The sequence below is a fragment of the Dasypus novemcinctus genome, chromosome 4 (genome assembly GCF_030445035.2).
Source record: "Dasypus novemcinctus isolate mDasNov1 chromosome 4, mDasNov1.1.hap2, whole genome shotgun sequence".
Taxonomy (NCBI): domain Eukaryota; kingdom Metazoa; phylum Chordata; class Mammalia; order Cingulata; family Dasypodidae; genus Dasypus; species Dasypus novemcinctus.
In genome coordinates, this window is record NC_080676.1 from 135227533 (window position 1) to 135245146 (window position 17614).

Sequence of the window (17614 nt, forward strand, 5' to 3'; positions counted from 1 at the left end):
AGCTGTGCTTAATGAACCCAAACTGCAAAGAAAGGAAACTAATACAGTTCCAAGATTTCATATCTAATATTGCAACATCAAAAAAACAAAACAAAACTTAACAAATCAGACGTCTGTATGTTTTTATGACTTTGATTTAAAATCAAATTAGTACTGAACTGATTTCATTCTGCAGGAAGACTTTATCTGAACCACATTAGGTTATTCAAAGTTTGCCATTATTCCACTTGGAGTGGATATTTATAGAATTTCCATGAAAAAATATTAATAATTGATTAGGTTTCTAGTATCCAAAACTTATGCATTCCAAATATATTTGACCTGTTTTGTGGATAAGGGAATAGTGTAACTGGATGAGCCTAACAAGTTACTATTATTGTCAACCAAATAAAGCAGATTGTGTAAATGTTCATTGAGTTGAATTTAATGGAGGATAATGAGAATGGAAAATTTATAGTAATCTGAGCATTGGTATACATATTGTCCTATTATTATTTTTCAATGTCCTATATCTCTTTTGCTTGGTTTATTTTTATCTTAAAATGCATATATTTATCATTTAAAAATAAAACTTTGTATTTTATAAATAAGTAATCGGAATGAATCAAACTCATTGATGACTCCTCCTCTTCCTCCTTCTTTTAGAATGTCAATTAGAGACTGAACATTGTCGCTTGAATTTGTAATCAAATTTTGTCTAAGATGATACCAGAAAATAAATGACCCTCACTTTTTTATTTAGAGTTCCTTAGAAGTCAGGGTGTGCTTGTTCAATGCAAATAATGTGATAGGAGTCACAAATATTTATGCCTGCCATATGTTTAGAATCTTTTTGGTCCTTTTTTTATAAACTTTTTCTCACTAATACTTTTTTCTGCAAAAATGAGTTTTCATTCTTTCACTTTTATCACGCAAATATATTGTCTAGGGCAGTAAGACATGTTCCTAGAGTCAGGCATGATCCCACTGCTTCCCTAGTATATAGCTAGAATTTTAATTTCATAGCTTAATGATTCAAAGAAATTAAATAATGTTCACAGATACCTGTGATATTGATGCTGTTCAAATCAATATGAAAAGTGACCAGTTGGCTGGATTTATTTGCTTCAATGCCTTGAATCAGTTCTCCTTTAACATTTTCATCTGACACCCACTGGGCAAAGAAAAGGTCAAATATGACTATAATGCTGCCATTTCTGCAAAGCAAAATATGATATGAGAGGAAAAAGTCAGTCTTCTTCAACTGATTTGTTCTCAGTCCATGTAAGGTGTTTTTAAGCTTTTCTACAGTTATCACCTTGTTAATCCTTACTACACTTGTACAAGGTAATGTCAAATATTATCTTTATTTCATAGGTGGGAGAAAAAGGAATTGAAAGACCAAATGCTTTACCAAATATACAAAGACATTGAAGTAGGTCCAACATTAGAAGCTGAGTATATTGAGTTCCACATTAGCACAGTAATTACCAGGCTAGGCTGTTCCCTGGGGTGACCTGTGTCAAATTAACAAAAATCACATCGTATCATGGCATTTATTCTGAATTCAACTTACTGCTAGACAAAATGAAAGATTTGAAATTTTTCATGGATAATTTATAAGTAGAGAAAAATCAACAGTAGTTTCTCTGGTTTCAGAGAAAAAAAAATTTGATATAGTGTATGAAGACCTGATAACAAGCTCATAGTAACTAAGCTACATCTAACCTGTTCTTCTCTATCCTGCTTAATATGAAATACATATATTAAGAAATATAAAGAAGATGTGCATACTGGAGTTATTGGGAACTCATGGGAAATCCAGGTTCATGGTCTAGGGCAGAGATTGTCTTGCATACATCATTTTTCAACCATCGGAGTTGAACCACATGGCCCTAATTTTTTCCACCTTTATTTAATCCCTTGTCCTGTAAACTGCATTTAAATTTTTTTCTTTATTGGAATTTTTTCACCTTAAAGAAACAAGAAAATGCTAAAATGTAGGTCCAATAGTGAAATTTGAGAGATTTTTGCTCTCCAACATGTATTTCTACTTGCCCTGTGCTATCCTTTTAGGATACACAACCCCTTTGGAGACCAACTCTTTAACTATTTTCTTTGTCCTCTACTCCTCTGTAAGTTTAGGTACTCAGGATAAACTTGGTTCCTTAAGAGACAAACCAGGGAGAATAAAATTTTACATGGTATGCTTGCTGGTTCCAAAATTTAGACAATTATATTTGTATTCTTATGATAATCTATAAGTTAATAATCCTCTTGAAGGAATTCATGTACTCCAAAAGAATTACATGCTCATCTGTCTATCCTGATAGAACCAAAAATAAACACTGTTTATTTTCTTCCATGACTGTATACATGGTAAGAAAGTTCCTGAAAGACCACGGTAGATTAGCATCTACATTCAGTGGAATACTCCTTTTAATTACTTCTGATATTTGTGCCACTATTAAAGTTTAGTAGAAGTAATTCCTTTCTATGTAGGTGATTTTTCTTTTCTTAAAAAATGAACAGGGCATTCCGATATAATAATTTTATACTTCACCATAATTTAATAAATAGTTACAATATTATGATGCATGAATTTTCATTTATTTTCTTAAATTCTATTATCAAATATTGTAAACTAGGAATTTTCTTAGTAACTTTTTAATTTAGGGTTCCCCCAATAACTTGGTGTCCTTGATAAGTATACATTTTGTCACAAAATCTGTTTTTACATACATTTCCACACTTGTCAAATTTTCTTGCTGTCTGAAACCTAATTTTAAGAACTTCCTGAGTTTTTAGGAAAGGTGACCATTTCTCTGACCACTTGTCATGTCAATGACAGTTTATCCACAGGCATCTGATCCCCAGTGGGGTCTGAGGAAATGACTGGTGGAAAGCTTCTGGAAAATTTTTCCGTGTTTAATTTTAAAAAGGCTCATGGTGGATTTCTACTCTTCTTTGTTGAATGCTATTGTGACTATGTTTTATTTCAAGAACTGCTATATCCATCTGGAGACCATGGGCCAGCCAAAGTTGACAATGAAGATAGTATAGTGAAAGAAGTAAAGCATATGAATCCTTGATTATGTTCTATCACCAAACTCACCTCTGCTAGAGCGTCCAGATTTCTTGTAATGTCATATAATAAACGCTTAGGGTTTAAGACACATTTAGTTATGTGGTCTGTAAATTGCAGTCTGAACAAACCCTAACTGGCACACAACTCTTAGGCTTTGTCTTGTATTTACTTAAACAGAAGCTTCAGGAAAAGGAGATTACTAAATTTTCCACCTAATATTGTCTAACATTTTCATTTTAGAGATAAGGAGATTGAGGCTCAGAGTTACATAAGGAACTTTGCTCAGAGTGATACTTGTTAGTGTCAGCAATAAGATATGGAACCCAAGACCTCTTTCTACCAGATAAGTTTGTATATTATTTGCATCTCCTCATTCCAGCACCATCACGATCAGTATTATTATGAAATGTTTATCAACAGGAAGCAGAATAAACATATTTACCTTAAATTCAGGGCCAGGTCTTTTTATTTTGTGTTTTTGCTGTAAATTTATATCCAAATAAATGGAGAAAATAGGTAGTTGGATTTTGTGGGAGCAGAAGAGACATATATTTCCTCCATATTTCTGAGGGATAGCATCTGATTTGACCAACATTTTCACTCCTTTTTATCACTTACAATATGTCTCCCTAACCACTCTCACCCCAAAATTAAATAGTTAAATGAACAGTCTTAAATATAGTTTTAAAGTAAAGATAAGAGTGAACTCTTTCCATTGATTTCCCATTGTTCAATCCCACATCATTTACCTTATCTTTGGCTGCACACAGGACAATTTTAATTCTGATTAAATCAGTGTTTTCTGTTTATGAAATTTCTACATGTTACATTTGATGGAAATACTTGCTTTTATTTTATTTGCATTAGGGAGTAAAGAGGTTAGACAAAGCACAAATCTGGAAGTTTGCTTCACTGAGTTGAAAGTAACTGGATTAGTTCATCCTCAGGCGTAAAACATCTTTGCATGAAAGATGTGTTCTTTTAGTTGTGAATTATGCATCGCGTTTAATAATTTACACTTTGCAAGGACAGGAGTTACTTATCTTATATCCACATACCGATATAATTTAAAACGCTTTAAAATTTATTTTCTTATATTGTGTAAATGTTGAGATAACAGAGATATATGGTAGAAATCAGGAAAACTGTAATAAACATTTGTGTTTCTCCTAATAAGAAAGCTGAAGTTGTTATCTCAGTACATTTTTTTAATGGTTTCTATCACTGCTCTGAGATTGATTTTATTTATTAAGGTAAATGAGATTTGTTCTTTTGGACAAAAAAAAAGGACCATTTTCATATTAAAGTACTGCAAAATGTCTAAGTCCTATTTTTTTTTTAAATAAGACAGATAAATCCTATTGTACAGAGACCCTGCCTGTAATAAATCAAATCATTTCTTATCTCTTATTTTCCTTAATGATACTGATAACCTTCAGAAACGCTGAGTAAACAAGTCTTCCCTTCCCTAACTTTGTGATTCATTTATGCTCAAAGGGCAAAATAAACTGCATATTGTCCCAAAGGGTAAACAACACCTTATTAAAAGAATCAGCTGCTAAATGTTCTCAGTCAACACACTTTTCACAAGGCAGAATACCAGAAATTGTATTTACAAAGTAAAGCAAGCCACTAGCCTTGCCAGAGGGTGGTTCAAACAGGCAGGCACATGCGTCCGTCTGCACACGTTCCAGTTTAGCAGGGAGGTGGGGGTGGGGTTGGCATAGACTAAAGTTTGCAAAAGTTTAGAGAAAAGGTTAGTGACTAAGTTTAGTTTTCTGAGTGTTATTATTTGGTCATATACACAAGCATGTTTTATGAGTTTAATTAAAATCAATAACAAAAAAGAAAATATTTTAGTGCATATTAGACTTATATTTCACATGTGCTATGGATTTTGTTAGGCGAGACGTCAGTTATTTCTGTTACCTAATTGTATCAATCAGATTTTAAAATTAAAAGAATTTTAAAAGTTAATATGAGTGAGCCATTTTTTCCTAGAACTAGAGTATGGCTTTTGATATGCAATTACTTTAAGTAAACCTAAATATTTACTTCTTACTCTCTTAATCTGCCTCTGGGTTCCTTTTCCTAACCTTGTCTTCTCAGTTTCCCAAAGCACTGACCTGTGATTTATCTGATAGTGGTTTTCATGAAATTCCTTTCGACTGCATCCTTTATAAAACTCACTTCTGATTTAAAGGTGGTTCAGTTACCACTAGGGAAAAGTGTTCCTACAATGATGAAATATATTATTTAAGAATCATTATAAAATATTTAGCAAAGTTTAGGTACTATACTGGTTCCTAGGTGTCTATAAAGAAGGAAAAATGAAATAATTCCTCAGCTCAAATAATTTATAGTAAATAAAGGCATACCTAGGAGATATTGTGAGTTGGAACAAGACCCAGCTTTCTGATTTAATAGTGCATATTTAAAGTTAAGTTTATACTATAGTCTATTTATTAATTTAATAATAGTTTACACTATTATATTATAGTCCAAGCATGCATAATGTTATGTCTAAAAATGTACATATCTTAATTAAAAAGATTTTAGAGGTTAAAAATGCTTTCCATCATCTGAGCCTTCAGCAAATCAAAATCTTTTTGTTGGTGGAAGTCTTGCCTTGATGTTGATGGCTGTTGACGTATCAGGATGGTGGTTGCTGAAGGATAGAGTAGCTGGAAATTTTTAAAAATAAGACACAACGAAGTCTGCACATCAATTGATTCTTCCCTTCATGAAAGATTTCTCTGGAGTGTGAGATGTTGTTTTATAGCATTTTACCCGCAGTAAGACTTCTTTAAAAACCGAAGTCAATTCATACTCTGCTACTGCTTTATCAACTAAGTTTACACAATAATCTAAATTCATTGCTGTCATTTCAACAGTGGTCACAGGATCTTCACCAGGAGTTGATTGCCTCTCAAGAAGTCACTTTTTTTACTCATTCATAAGAAACAACTATATGTCTGTTAAAATTTTATCATGAGATTATAGCAATTCAATCACATCTTCAGGCTCCACTTCTAATTCTATTTCTCTTGTTATTTCTACTGTATCTACTGTTTCTACCATATCCATCCATGACGATTGGAATCAACTTTTCCCAAACTCATGTTAATGTTGATATTTTTACCTCCCCCCATGAATTACAATTGTGCTTAATGGCATCTAGAATGGTGAATCCTCCAAAGGTTTTCAATTAACTTTGTCCAGATCCATCAGAGGAATCACTGTCTATGGCAGCAATAGCCTTACAGAATTTATTTCTTAAATCATAAGTCTCTAAAGTCAAAATGACTCCTTGAATCAAGGGCTGCAGAATGAATGCTGTGATAGTAAGCATGAAAGCAGCACTCTTGGGAAGCAGACTTGGCGCAATGGATAGGGCATCCGCCTACCACATGGGAGGTTCATGGTTTAAACCCTGGGCCTCCTTGACCCATGTGTAGCTGACCCATGGGCAGTGCTGATGTGTGCAAGGAGTGTCATGCCATGCAAGGGTGTCCCCCTCATAGGGAATGTGCCCCGTAAGGAAAGCTGCCCAGCACAAAAGAAAGTGCAGCTTGCCCAAGAATGGTGCTGCACACATGGAGAGCTGACACAACAAGATGATGCAACAAAAAGAAACACAGATTCCTCATGCCACTCATAAGGATAGAAGCGGTCACAGAAGAACGCACAGCAAATGGACACAGAGAGCAGACAACCTGGCGGGGCAGAAGGGGAGAGGAAAAAAAACAAAAAAACCAAACAGCACTCTTTTCATTGTACATCTCCATCAGAGCTCTTGGGTGACCAGGGGCATTATCAATGAGTAGTAATATTTTGAGAGGTCTCAACAGTGGGCTTAAAATATTCAGTAAACCATGATGTAAACAGATGTGATATCATCCAGGCTTTGTTGTTCCATGTGTACAGAACAGGTTGAGTAGATTTAGCATAATTCTTTTTTTTTTTTTCTAATTTCTCTCCCGTTCCCCACCACCCCATGTGTGCAGCACCATTACCGGGCAGGCTGCACTTTTTTCACACTGGGTGGCTTTGCTTATGGGGCGCACTCCTTGCTTGTAGGGTTCCCCTATGGGGGACACCCCTGCGTGGCATGGCACTCCTTGCGCGCATCAGCACTGTGCATGGGCCAGTTCTCCACATGGGTCAGGAGGCCTAGGGTTTGAACTGTGGACCTCCCATGTGGTAGGTGGATACCCTAACTGTTGGGCCAAATCCGCTGCCCTTAGCATAATTCTTAAGGGCCCTAGGATTTTCAGAATGGTAAATTAGCATTCAATTCAGCTTAAAGTCACCAGCTGCCTGAGCCCCTAACAAGAAATTCAGCCTGTCCTTTGAAACTTTGAACCTAGGCATTGACTTCTCTTTTCCAGTCCTAGATGGCATCTTCTTTTAATTGAAGGCTGTTTCATCCACATTGAAAATCTGTTGTTTGGTGTAGTCATCTTCATTGATGATCTTAGCTAGATCTTCTGGATAACTTCTCAGTTTCTACATCAGCTTTTGTTGCTTCACCCTCACTTTCATGTTACAAAGATAGCTTCTTTCCTCAAACCTCATGAACCAACCCTTGCTAGCTTCAAACTTTTCTTCTGAAACCGCCTCACCTCTCTCAACCTACACAGAATTTATGAGATTCAGGGACTTTCTGTAGATTAAGGGAATGTCATGGCTGGTTTGATCTATCCAGACCACTGAAACTTTCCCCACATCAGCAAAAAAGCTGCTTCGCTTCCTTATCATTCATGTGCTCATTGGAGTAACACTCTTAATTTCCTTCAAGAACTTTTCCTATGCATTTACTAACAAGCTTTCAGTCTATCTTGACATTTGATATGCCTTCCTCATTAAGCTTAATCACTTTTAACTTTTGATCTAAAGTGAGAGAAGTGTGACTTCTTTTCACTCGAATACTTAGAGACCACTGTAGGTTTTGAAGGTTTATTGATTGGCCTAACCTCAATATTGTTAGGTCCCATAGAATTGGGAATTCTGAGGAGAGGAAGGGAGATGGAGGAATGGCCAGTCAATGAAGCAGTCAGAACACATACAACTTTCTTGATTAAGTTCACCATCTTATAAGGACATGATTCGTGACTCATTGAAGCAATCACAATAGTAACATTAAAGATCATAGATCATCATAAGAAATATAATAATAATGAAAAAGTTTAACATTATCACTAGAATTACCAAAATGTGACACAAAGACACAAAGTGAGCATATGCTGATGGGAAAATTACATGGATAGACTTCCTTGATATAGGGTTTCCACAAACCTTCATTTGTAAAAAAAAAAAAAAAAAACAACCCATATCTGCAAAGCACAGTAAACCAAAGTGCACTAAAATGAAATATGCCTGTATAGTGACTTTACCAGTTAGAGAAATAAAAGATTACTTGTCAAATATCAAAACTAACAAACAAAAATAAAAATGATAGCCCACTTGGTCTAGATTTTCCAGATCTAGTAAAAATAAAATTATTCAGTAATTTGTAAATATGTAAGCACAAAGCATCTCCATAACAAAACTATCCTGTGCTTCATATGTTTGCACTGAGTGGAGTGTTTTGCCCTCAGTGAATAAATATTAAAAAATAACCCTCTTAGACAGAAAAGCTACCTACCTTGATGGTCCACATGTCTTCCAATCCTGGTATGGGACAAATGAAATAGACTATCAGAGATAATAATCTCTGGAAGACAAGGGCAGACGCTTCTGGATCATAGTTAGGAATGAAGAGAATAGAAAGGTATATGACAGACTTCTGTGGTTAATATGTCAAAAATATGTGATGAGAGGAATAGTACAGATAAATAGATAATAGATGAAAGAGAATGAATAAAAAGAAATAACTTAGGATTTTTAAACTCAATTTTTTTTCAATTAACTTTTTTTCCCACTGTGACTTCAATTTAAGAAAATATTAGTTTTTGTTTGTTTTTTTTTTTTGCTTTGGGAAATGACAAGGTCCTGCATTTCTTTCTGGTAATTAAGTAATCTCCATTTGTCCTTCTGTTATTATTTTTCTAAACATGATCACTTTGCCTTTGACCTAACCCTCTAATCTCTATTTCCTCACTAGGAACTAAAGATTCTTTTACTAATGTCAGAACCCTTGGGAAGCTCATATATCAAGTCTCCTTGATCCAGACTTTCTGATGAAATTGTTCCTGATTCAAGATATTAGAGTAACATTTCTTCGGAGTCATGTTCATTGTGGTGCTCCAATGACCAGCAGTCCCCTGTGGCTCCTGTTTGACTCAGGTTAAATAGCTGGCTCCTAACCAGACCTTCAGCATTCTGACTTCCTGATGCTTCTTACTGAACACTCAACTCTAGTCAGATCATTGGGTCAATGTACCATGCTAATTCTTCTCCCTTTACCAGAAATATCTTTCAGTTTTTTTTTACTCAGGTAGTACATTACCATGCTTCCTAGATTATGTTCAACATCTTCCACAAAACCTTCCATCGTCCACCCTTCCAATCCCAGCAACTCTTTAATACATGGATATTCCTGTTCATCCAAAGGATTATTTTAGAATCTTTTTATTAGCATACTATTCTAACAGAAAGTTAAAGCCACAGTGAGCATATATTTACTTTTATGTCTGTAGGAGGAGGATTAAAGAAATACATGCTAACTCCTGATAATGCAATCAATGTATAAAGAAAGGATACTAAATAAGTGGGTAATTCATTTGCTAGGCTTTTATAAGCACATATTCTGAGCCAGGCATTATCTAAATTCTCAATACACAGATATCAAGATCATATTCTCTGTCCTTAGGGAGTGCATAGTTTAGTTAGGGGTCAGATAAGCTGATAATTACAATACATTTTGAGAATGGTTACTGTATATATAGGACAAGGTGCTAAGCAAACAGAAGTACCCAGCACAGACTACAGTGTCAGTTAAATCTCCTTAGAGGAGGTGACACGGACCAGTTCTTAACAGAGTGTAAGAATAGATTCATTGTGTAATAAGGGAAGAACTGGAAGTTGGGGCAATGAGTAAGTATAAAAAAGAAAGAGGGATGCATTTGAGGGAATACATGTAACGTGGTAGAACTGGTGCAGAGGCAAATGGGGAAAAAAGAAAGGAAGGACAAAAGACATCAAAACTTGGGCAGTGAGAGGTTCTGAAACTGCATTTTGGATGTTACTACTAAGAATAGACTTCAGGCATTTTAAACACTGAAATATGAAGATGGAGATGCATTTACTCTATACAAACTAATAACTACAACTAGGATCAGCAGGTGAAAACCAAAGACATGAAGACTTGATTGAGAATAAGGAAGCATTTTCAAGCAACTACAGTTAAAAAGCAATACACAAAACACAGAGATAACAAGGATTATTCAATATATAATATTCAATTTGTAGGATATCCATAACAACATTTAAAATGAATTTATTTTCATTAGAAATCCATTTATGAGAAGATCCATTTTAAGCAGTGAAAATATTATTTCTCTTTAGACTAGAGTTAACTTTCTTCTGAAGTTGCAAGCATTGCAGTCCAAAGTATACAAGCAAAGGCTAGACTCTATCATTATTAAAGTCTCTTGCAACTAAGTTCCAAGATTTTAAATCTTTTCCTCTCTTGCACTCTTATTATGCAAATCGTATGTTCAACTTGCCGTATATTGCCTGGTTTAGCATTTCTTAGCTTGTTATATCTCGCCAACAAGATTTTAAGTTTCTCATAGCAGGGAGTTTAGACCTTCACTTTCACAGGTTCATGATAAAGTAACATTATTAATGGCTTATATGTTAAGCACTTAACGCTAAGGTACACTTTGCAGGTAGGCAATTTAAAACCTAATAGCCTATCTAAAAAACAATCCTAAGTACATCAACAGTCTTAACACAGGAGCAAATGCCCTAATGATGGTGGTTGAGTGAGCGCCTTAATAACAGTGACTCACTCTCTCTGTAATGTATGCTTTCTCAGAGCCTAGTTAATCACCTGGGTCCAAGTAAGTCATATTAATATCTGTTGAATAAATAAGTGAGACAGTGAATGGATGACTAACTGAACATTTATTTAACCCTATGTTGAGAGGACAAAAATATTTGCTTTAGTTTCCAAAGCCATTTTAATGTATGTTTTGCCTATTTTTTTTAAAGAACCTATCATTACTCTCATCTTTGTGACGGTTCTTCTCTCTTCTTGTGTAAAGTGCTGAAGAAACTTTTCTTTTTTTTTGTCTTCAGTTTTATTCCACTATAAGACAGTTTTAACTTTGTATTCTGTGTTCTCTTTAAAAGCATGTTATATGTTTTATAGAATTTTAAGGATCTATATTCTGAGCTGAGGATGATTTTGAGAGAAAAGAGATATACTGCTTTTTGAAGATTACAGAAACTACAATGTAATTCAGTTTCTATCATATCACATTCAAAGAGCTGATTTTCACAAAGCCTCTGAAGCAACAAAGAAGACAACAAAGTGTGATCTTCATCGCAAAGCAAAATGAAAAGATAAATAGTCTTAATATTCATTCTAAGAAAACAAAGACTATCAAGTCTTTACGGCATTCTCATAATCACACACATCTACAAACACTTTCACATGGTTGGTATGGCTATAAACCATATCAAATGTGTGTAGTCACTCTAGACCCTCTACTTCATCTTTCAACTTGCCTCTAGATTTGATTAATCAATAATGAGGTCTTTGTGAATAAAGTATTACTTCATACCAAAGTCAAACAGGATTACAATCTTAATGCTTGATAAAACCCTCACATACTGCTAAATAGACCATCATAACTTCAATACAGTCGTGGATTATTAAAAGGTTATTTTTCAATTCATTTAGTGCATTCCACTCCTATTTATTGCATATTTACTATATGCTAGTCCCAGCAAGTAGCGATGATGATACAGAGAAGACTAAGACATGTGTAATCATTGAAAAAGATAAATTTTACAAAAAAAAGAGTTATAAAATTAGGTATTTTTCACCTTACCTTGAGTGTAGATTCTGATGAAAGTTTTCCCATAAAATGTTTAAATCGACACAGGGTTAAAAATGATGGTGGGAAGCAAAGAAAGGTAAAGACTAAATAATGGGAATTGCCCTTGAAGATGCTTTAGGCAGGTTAGGGAAAGAACACAAGACTTCCAGAAAGGAGAGGGTAGTAACTCCCACACATACTAAACACTAATTCCTGAATCTGTGACTCTAGGCTTAACCTTCAGTGCTCTCTACTCCTTGACTTTAGTAAGATTTTATAGGGAAATTAGTAGTGGAAAGAGCATGGTCTTTTTAGATAGACATTGTTATTAGAAGCAAGACATTAGAAAATTTGCCTAACCTCTCTTAACCACAGGTTGACAATTTAAAAAAACACATAAATCTCTAGAGAGAATTAGTAATCGGAAGATCAAATTGAAAATTACTTGTGATACTCTTGTTAGTACTGTGACTTCATTTTGCTAATGGTACTAAAGTAATTGGCATACCATAAACACCTTTAGTTCATCTATCCCTTCGATTTTCTTTTCACAATAGAGTGGAGAAAGCTTAACTTTTTTGAAACTAACAATGTTTCTTCGAGAAAAGTGAGCAACATATAGTAAATATGGGACTTTTTATAGTTTCTCGTGATGCCTGATTATTCATCTAATTGAACACACAAGCTGTAAACATAAATGCAAAATGTAGATAAAAAAATTGTAATAATTTCTACCAGACAGTAGGCTGTATGAGAGCAAGGAGCAAATATGTACTTTTTAGGACTTGTATAATAACTGATAAATAGATGAAAGTAAAATGAATGAATATTCAAAATTTATAGGCAGCAACTTGTAGCAACGTATAGGAGGCCATTGCTCTCTGCTCTGGAGCTCCCATTTTGTGCTTTAATTTGAAGCTTTGGGTTTGGGGTTTTCTCTTTGTCCGTATGATAGCTATCTTCAACTGCAGGGTGCCAGCAGGCCAAAAACTAACACTTTTTCACCTCCCATGGTAAAGGAAAAGGGAAATTGCCCCTTTATAATTGAGGAATATTGTCCTCTATTCAGCTTGGTTGTTTCTAATTGGGATACGCGGAGCTACCCACTGCTTATCTTGGCTTTCACGACTCAGTCTCACAACTATCCCAGCCCTGTTGTCTCCCATTGCATTTCTGTAAAATGAGAAAAATTACTTTCTCCATTGCACCTCGAGTCTACCCATCTCTTTTAGGATAAAACATACCCACGAACTCTATGGCAAATTGTGGGACTCTTTGGGCTTGGCTACTATAAAAACCTGGAAAGAGGACTTATGCTAAATCAGAAGAAAAACATAAGTAGGATCAAATGCTGTGATGGTTAATTTCCTTTGTCAACTTGGCTAGGTTATGCGATCCAGTTGTATACCTGGCCGCTGGTTATGCCAGGGCATTTAAAGATGGGATCTATAATCAGTTGACTGCATCTATGATCAACAAAGGAGTATGCCTTCAGCAATGCCGGGAGTGTCCTCATCCACTAAGTTGGGGGTCTTAACAGTCAAAACTCAGGATTTCAGAAGTCAGAAGAGAAATTCAGACTCAAGTGCAGCATTGGCTCCTGCTGGAATTTCCAAACAGCCAGTTTTCCCTGAGGAATTCAGACTAAGGACTTTGGTCTCACCTTTATCAGAGTTTCCAACTGGTAGCCTGCCTATAGAGTTCAGACATGCCAGCCCCCATGGTCATGTGAGCTAATTCTTATAATGACTCTCTTATCATATTTAAATATATGAGATAGGCACGTATGCACCCACACACACACATCCTGTTGGTTCTGTGTCTCTGGAGTACCTTAATACAAAGGCCTTCCCCAATGCTTGCTAGCTGTGTAATTTGAGGCTAGTCTCTTAATATCTCCAAGACTTGAATCATATTTATAAATGGGAATAATTACATTTCTTTTTGAGTCAGTTTGTAAAGAATGAATTAGATAATATATTTTACTTAAATCACAAAATGCCTGGCCTGAAATAGATGCTTCCACAGTTAATTCTTTTCACTTTGTCAGCTTGTGTCATAGGATCTGCATTTTCCTTAAGATTCTGGGATATTATTGTTCCTTCTGGTTTTGTATACTTAATGATTTTGAAGGTTTTACTCCCCTCTCTTCTTTCTCAGATATACTGGGTTTTAATCAATTTCTTTTCTTTCTAGTTTTTAAATGGAACACTCTCTCATCTATTTTCTTTAACTTAATTTTATAACTTCTACCGGGCATTACAATTTTCTTTTCATACTTTCCTACAGATTTACATCTTTATTCCAAAGACCCTTTGGTAGTTTGCAGTGTAGAAAACTCCAGATTCAAGTATCCACATCTAAGAGTCATTCATTTATTGAGGAGGTACTTTGCTCCAGGCATAGTTTTATGCCCTCTGTCTTGTTACAGTGTCAGTGAAGCTGGGTGAAGTAATAATATTTTATTAATAACAAACTTCTTCCGTATGTTCATAACAAATCAAACACTGTATCATCATTCAACCTTAGCCCCTTCCCTGTGTGTCTGCAAGATTTTCCTTTTAGAAGAGAGAGACATGCTAAAAGAAGATCAGTTATTAAGAGTTATTATTATTTGTTACTATTCATATGTTTATCCTGTGTCACTGTTCTCAGTTTGCACAAAGTGCTAAAATGTATAAATGTTCATTTGTATATTAAAAATAGTAATATGATATTACAAACATTGCCAAAAATCAGTAGTTTATGATTCTGTGTTTTCTGTCAGGAGAAAATTTTGAGCTATACTCACTTGAATTGCAAAATCCTAGAGTTTTTATATTCATTCTTCAGATTACTGGATTGAAAGATCTCATCTATCTAAAAAAAGAACAGGTTAAAAAAGCAAATCAAGTTTAAGTGTTAAACTTTTCTTCAAAATTTTTCTTCAAAAATTTATACAAAGTAATTTTTATATTCTGCTTAAATTGGATTGGGAACAATTTTCTTCTCTATGGGGTGAGGGGGCTCATAATTTTAAGCATTCTGTGCATATTATAGTTATTTATTAATTGTAAATGGGAAAATGGGATCTTATGCATCTCTTGGCAAGTAGTTAGTGAAATTCATGTAATGGAATTTTTTAGTTGACCAGAGACTGTTCCCTACCATTTGCTGAATGTCAAAAGCAAGAACTTTGAAATCCACTGTGTGTTTATCTTGCAAATTAGGATTATATGTAGCCCCAGATGTTATTTTAAATGACCCTCTGGTTTCATGACTTTTTCCAAATACTGCATCTAGATGAATTAATGAAAAATAAAACATTAGAAATGTGAATTATAAAAAGAAGGAAGGAACAAATACATTTCAGTTAAAACACACAAGTCAAGTTTTATTTGATGCATTGGTCCTGTAGTTTTTGGTTTTTCTTTGCAGTCTTTATGTTTAAAATCAGCTGCATTTTTGCTACCTGGTTGCTTTTAAAGATTAATAAATAAACTTCTTTTCTATGCTATAAATGTCTTTTTCCATGACTTCCATGAAGTCTAATCTATACTCCAGGCTGCTAAGGATTATTATTATTACTACTACTACTACTACTGAGATGCCTATTGGAAGATACAGGGACTGGTCAACTTCCACCAATTGTGGCATTGATTCAAAGTAACATTGTGAGAAATGGACCATTAACATTTTTTAATATCATTTTGTAGATTTTTTTCAGGTACTTGAACACCTAGCATCCAGGTACACTGATGGTTTTATTCATATAGATATCTGTGAAGATTGCAGTTTTATGTATTACTTTGAAATGAAACTTTCATTCTACTAATAAAAATGGCATGTACAACTTTTTTGCCATTAGATAGTGACTGTTACTGGAGAAGTTATTCAGGAAGATGGAGAAAATATTACCTCAGTATAAAAATATGTAAGAAAATATCTTAAGATTGAAAATAAACTGGAAATATCTTGCATAATGCCTGTATGAGAATATTTTCTTCCAAATATATTTGCATTTAAAATGAATCACTTCAACTGAAACTCCTACAATGATGAAATCATTAGTAAATGTAATAATAATTACATATAATTTGCACAACTGAGTAAAGACAGATATTATTTCTTCTTTTCCCAGATGGAGAAATTGAACCTTATAATGACTAAGGAAATTTCCCAAGGTAGAAGATTTCAAAGTGACAAATCTGGAGTTTGGACATAAGATTGTCTGGCTCCACACCCCAAGATCTGTCATATATTGATATCAAACTTCTTAACCCAGCAGGAACATTAGAATGAATATTTCAAACAATAAACTTGTTTAATTGCATCAGTTTTCATTACATAATTGATGTTACATCATATAAAAGAATAAAAGGTATTTAAGAGCACAAATTTTAGAGATGGATTTCTAGTTTTTGATCGTACCTCTGCTACCTGCTAATGATGCAAACTTAAGCAATTTACTTACATTTTCTGAGTCTCAGATTGCTCACCTGTAGAATGAGTATAATAACAGCAATTAATTCATAGGTGTGTTGTAGCAAGATAATACATTGAAGGTTTTTGAATTGTTGTTGGTACAGATTAACTCTAAATATTAATAATAGTATTTTTCTTTATTGTTTTTATTTGTTCATTATAAGTCGCCACTCAGACAGCTTGAAAGCCTTATAAGTGTGCATTTACAGACAAGCTCCTTTAAATTGTTACAGTTAAAATTGTTGGCCTAATGAGAGGATGAAAGCATTCTATAGAAATAAACAGTAGTTTAATTTTTCTTTAATTTTGCATTTTTCTTAACTTGTGTAGTCAACAAACTTTTAACATGTTTGTGACTTACATTCTATCAGAATGTGCACCTGGGCTAAAAACACAAATTGTACTGTCATGCTTGAATTCTGGATTAAAGTTCAAATTACATGCAAAACATTTTTCATTAATATTCTATGAATTTTAATAAAATACTGCATAAGTAACCATCTTGAAAATGGAAAATTGAATAAAATATACTGATAATCAAGATTACTGTTTGTACATTCATATGAGGTGCCTTTAGAAGCCAACTCCATTTGACTTACCTCTTTCAGATTCCTTGATTGCCAGCCAGGATACTGCAATTAATCCCACAGAGAGCACCACAAATATGGCACAGAGAGTTGCAAACATGACTTCGTAGTAGCTGAGAGGATGGTGTTTTGAAGACAGACTTCTTTTCACCCCCATTTTTGTTCTTTGAAATCTTGCTAATCTAAGAACTACGTGGCAATAGGGAAACCTTCAACTGGAGAGCAAAATTTCTCAGGATTTTAGAGAAGAAACGTAAGTCTTCACTCATAACTGTCAGTGTGAATAAGTTGTGTGTGCCCTTATGGAAACACTATGTCTCTATACATTACAAAGCTTTTAAAGGAAAGTTAATCTTTAAGAAGATATACATCAGTAAAGAGAAGCCTAGATTTGCAAATGTTAATCACCTGAACAGGCCACTTGTCAAAGATAATGAAATTAAATACATGTTGTAAAGAAAATTGGCACTTTATCATTTTGAGAACTATTAGGAAAAAATAGA

At 34.3% G+C, this 17614-nt stretch overlaps 1 protein-coding gene across 1 annotated transcript in view; it reads right to left on the reverse strand.

Moving 5' to 3' along the window:
* Positions 1–17268, reverse strand: part of TMPRSS15 (transmembrane serine protease 15) — a 159430-nt gene extending 142162 nt beyond the window's left edge. Inside the window, exons 1-4 of the mRNA XM_058296480.1 lie at positions 17124–17268; positions 15208–15338; positions 14852–14919; positions 1045–1196 (exon numbers count right to left, since the gene is read on the reverse strand). Of these exons, the coding sequence (XP_058152463.1) occupies positions 1045–1196; positions 14852–14919; positions 15208–15338; positions 17124–17268 (496 nt within the window). The remainder of the gene's footprint in view (positions 1–1044; positions 1197–14851; positions 14920–15207; positions 15339–17123) is intronic.
* Positions 17269–17614: the final 346 nt, after the last annotated feature.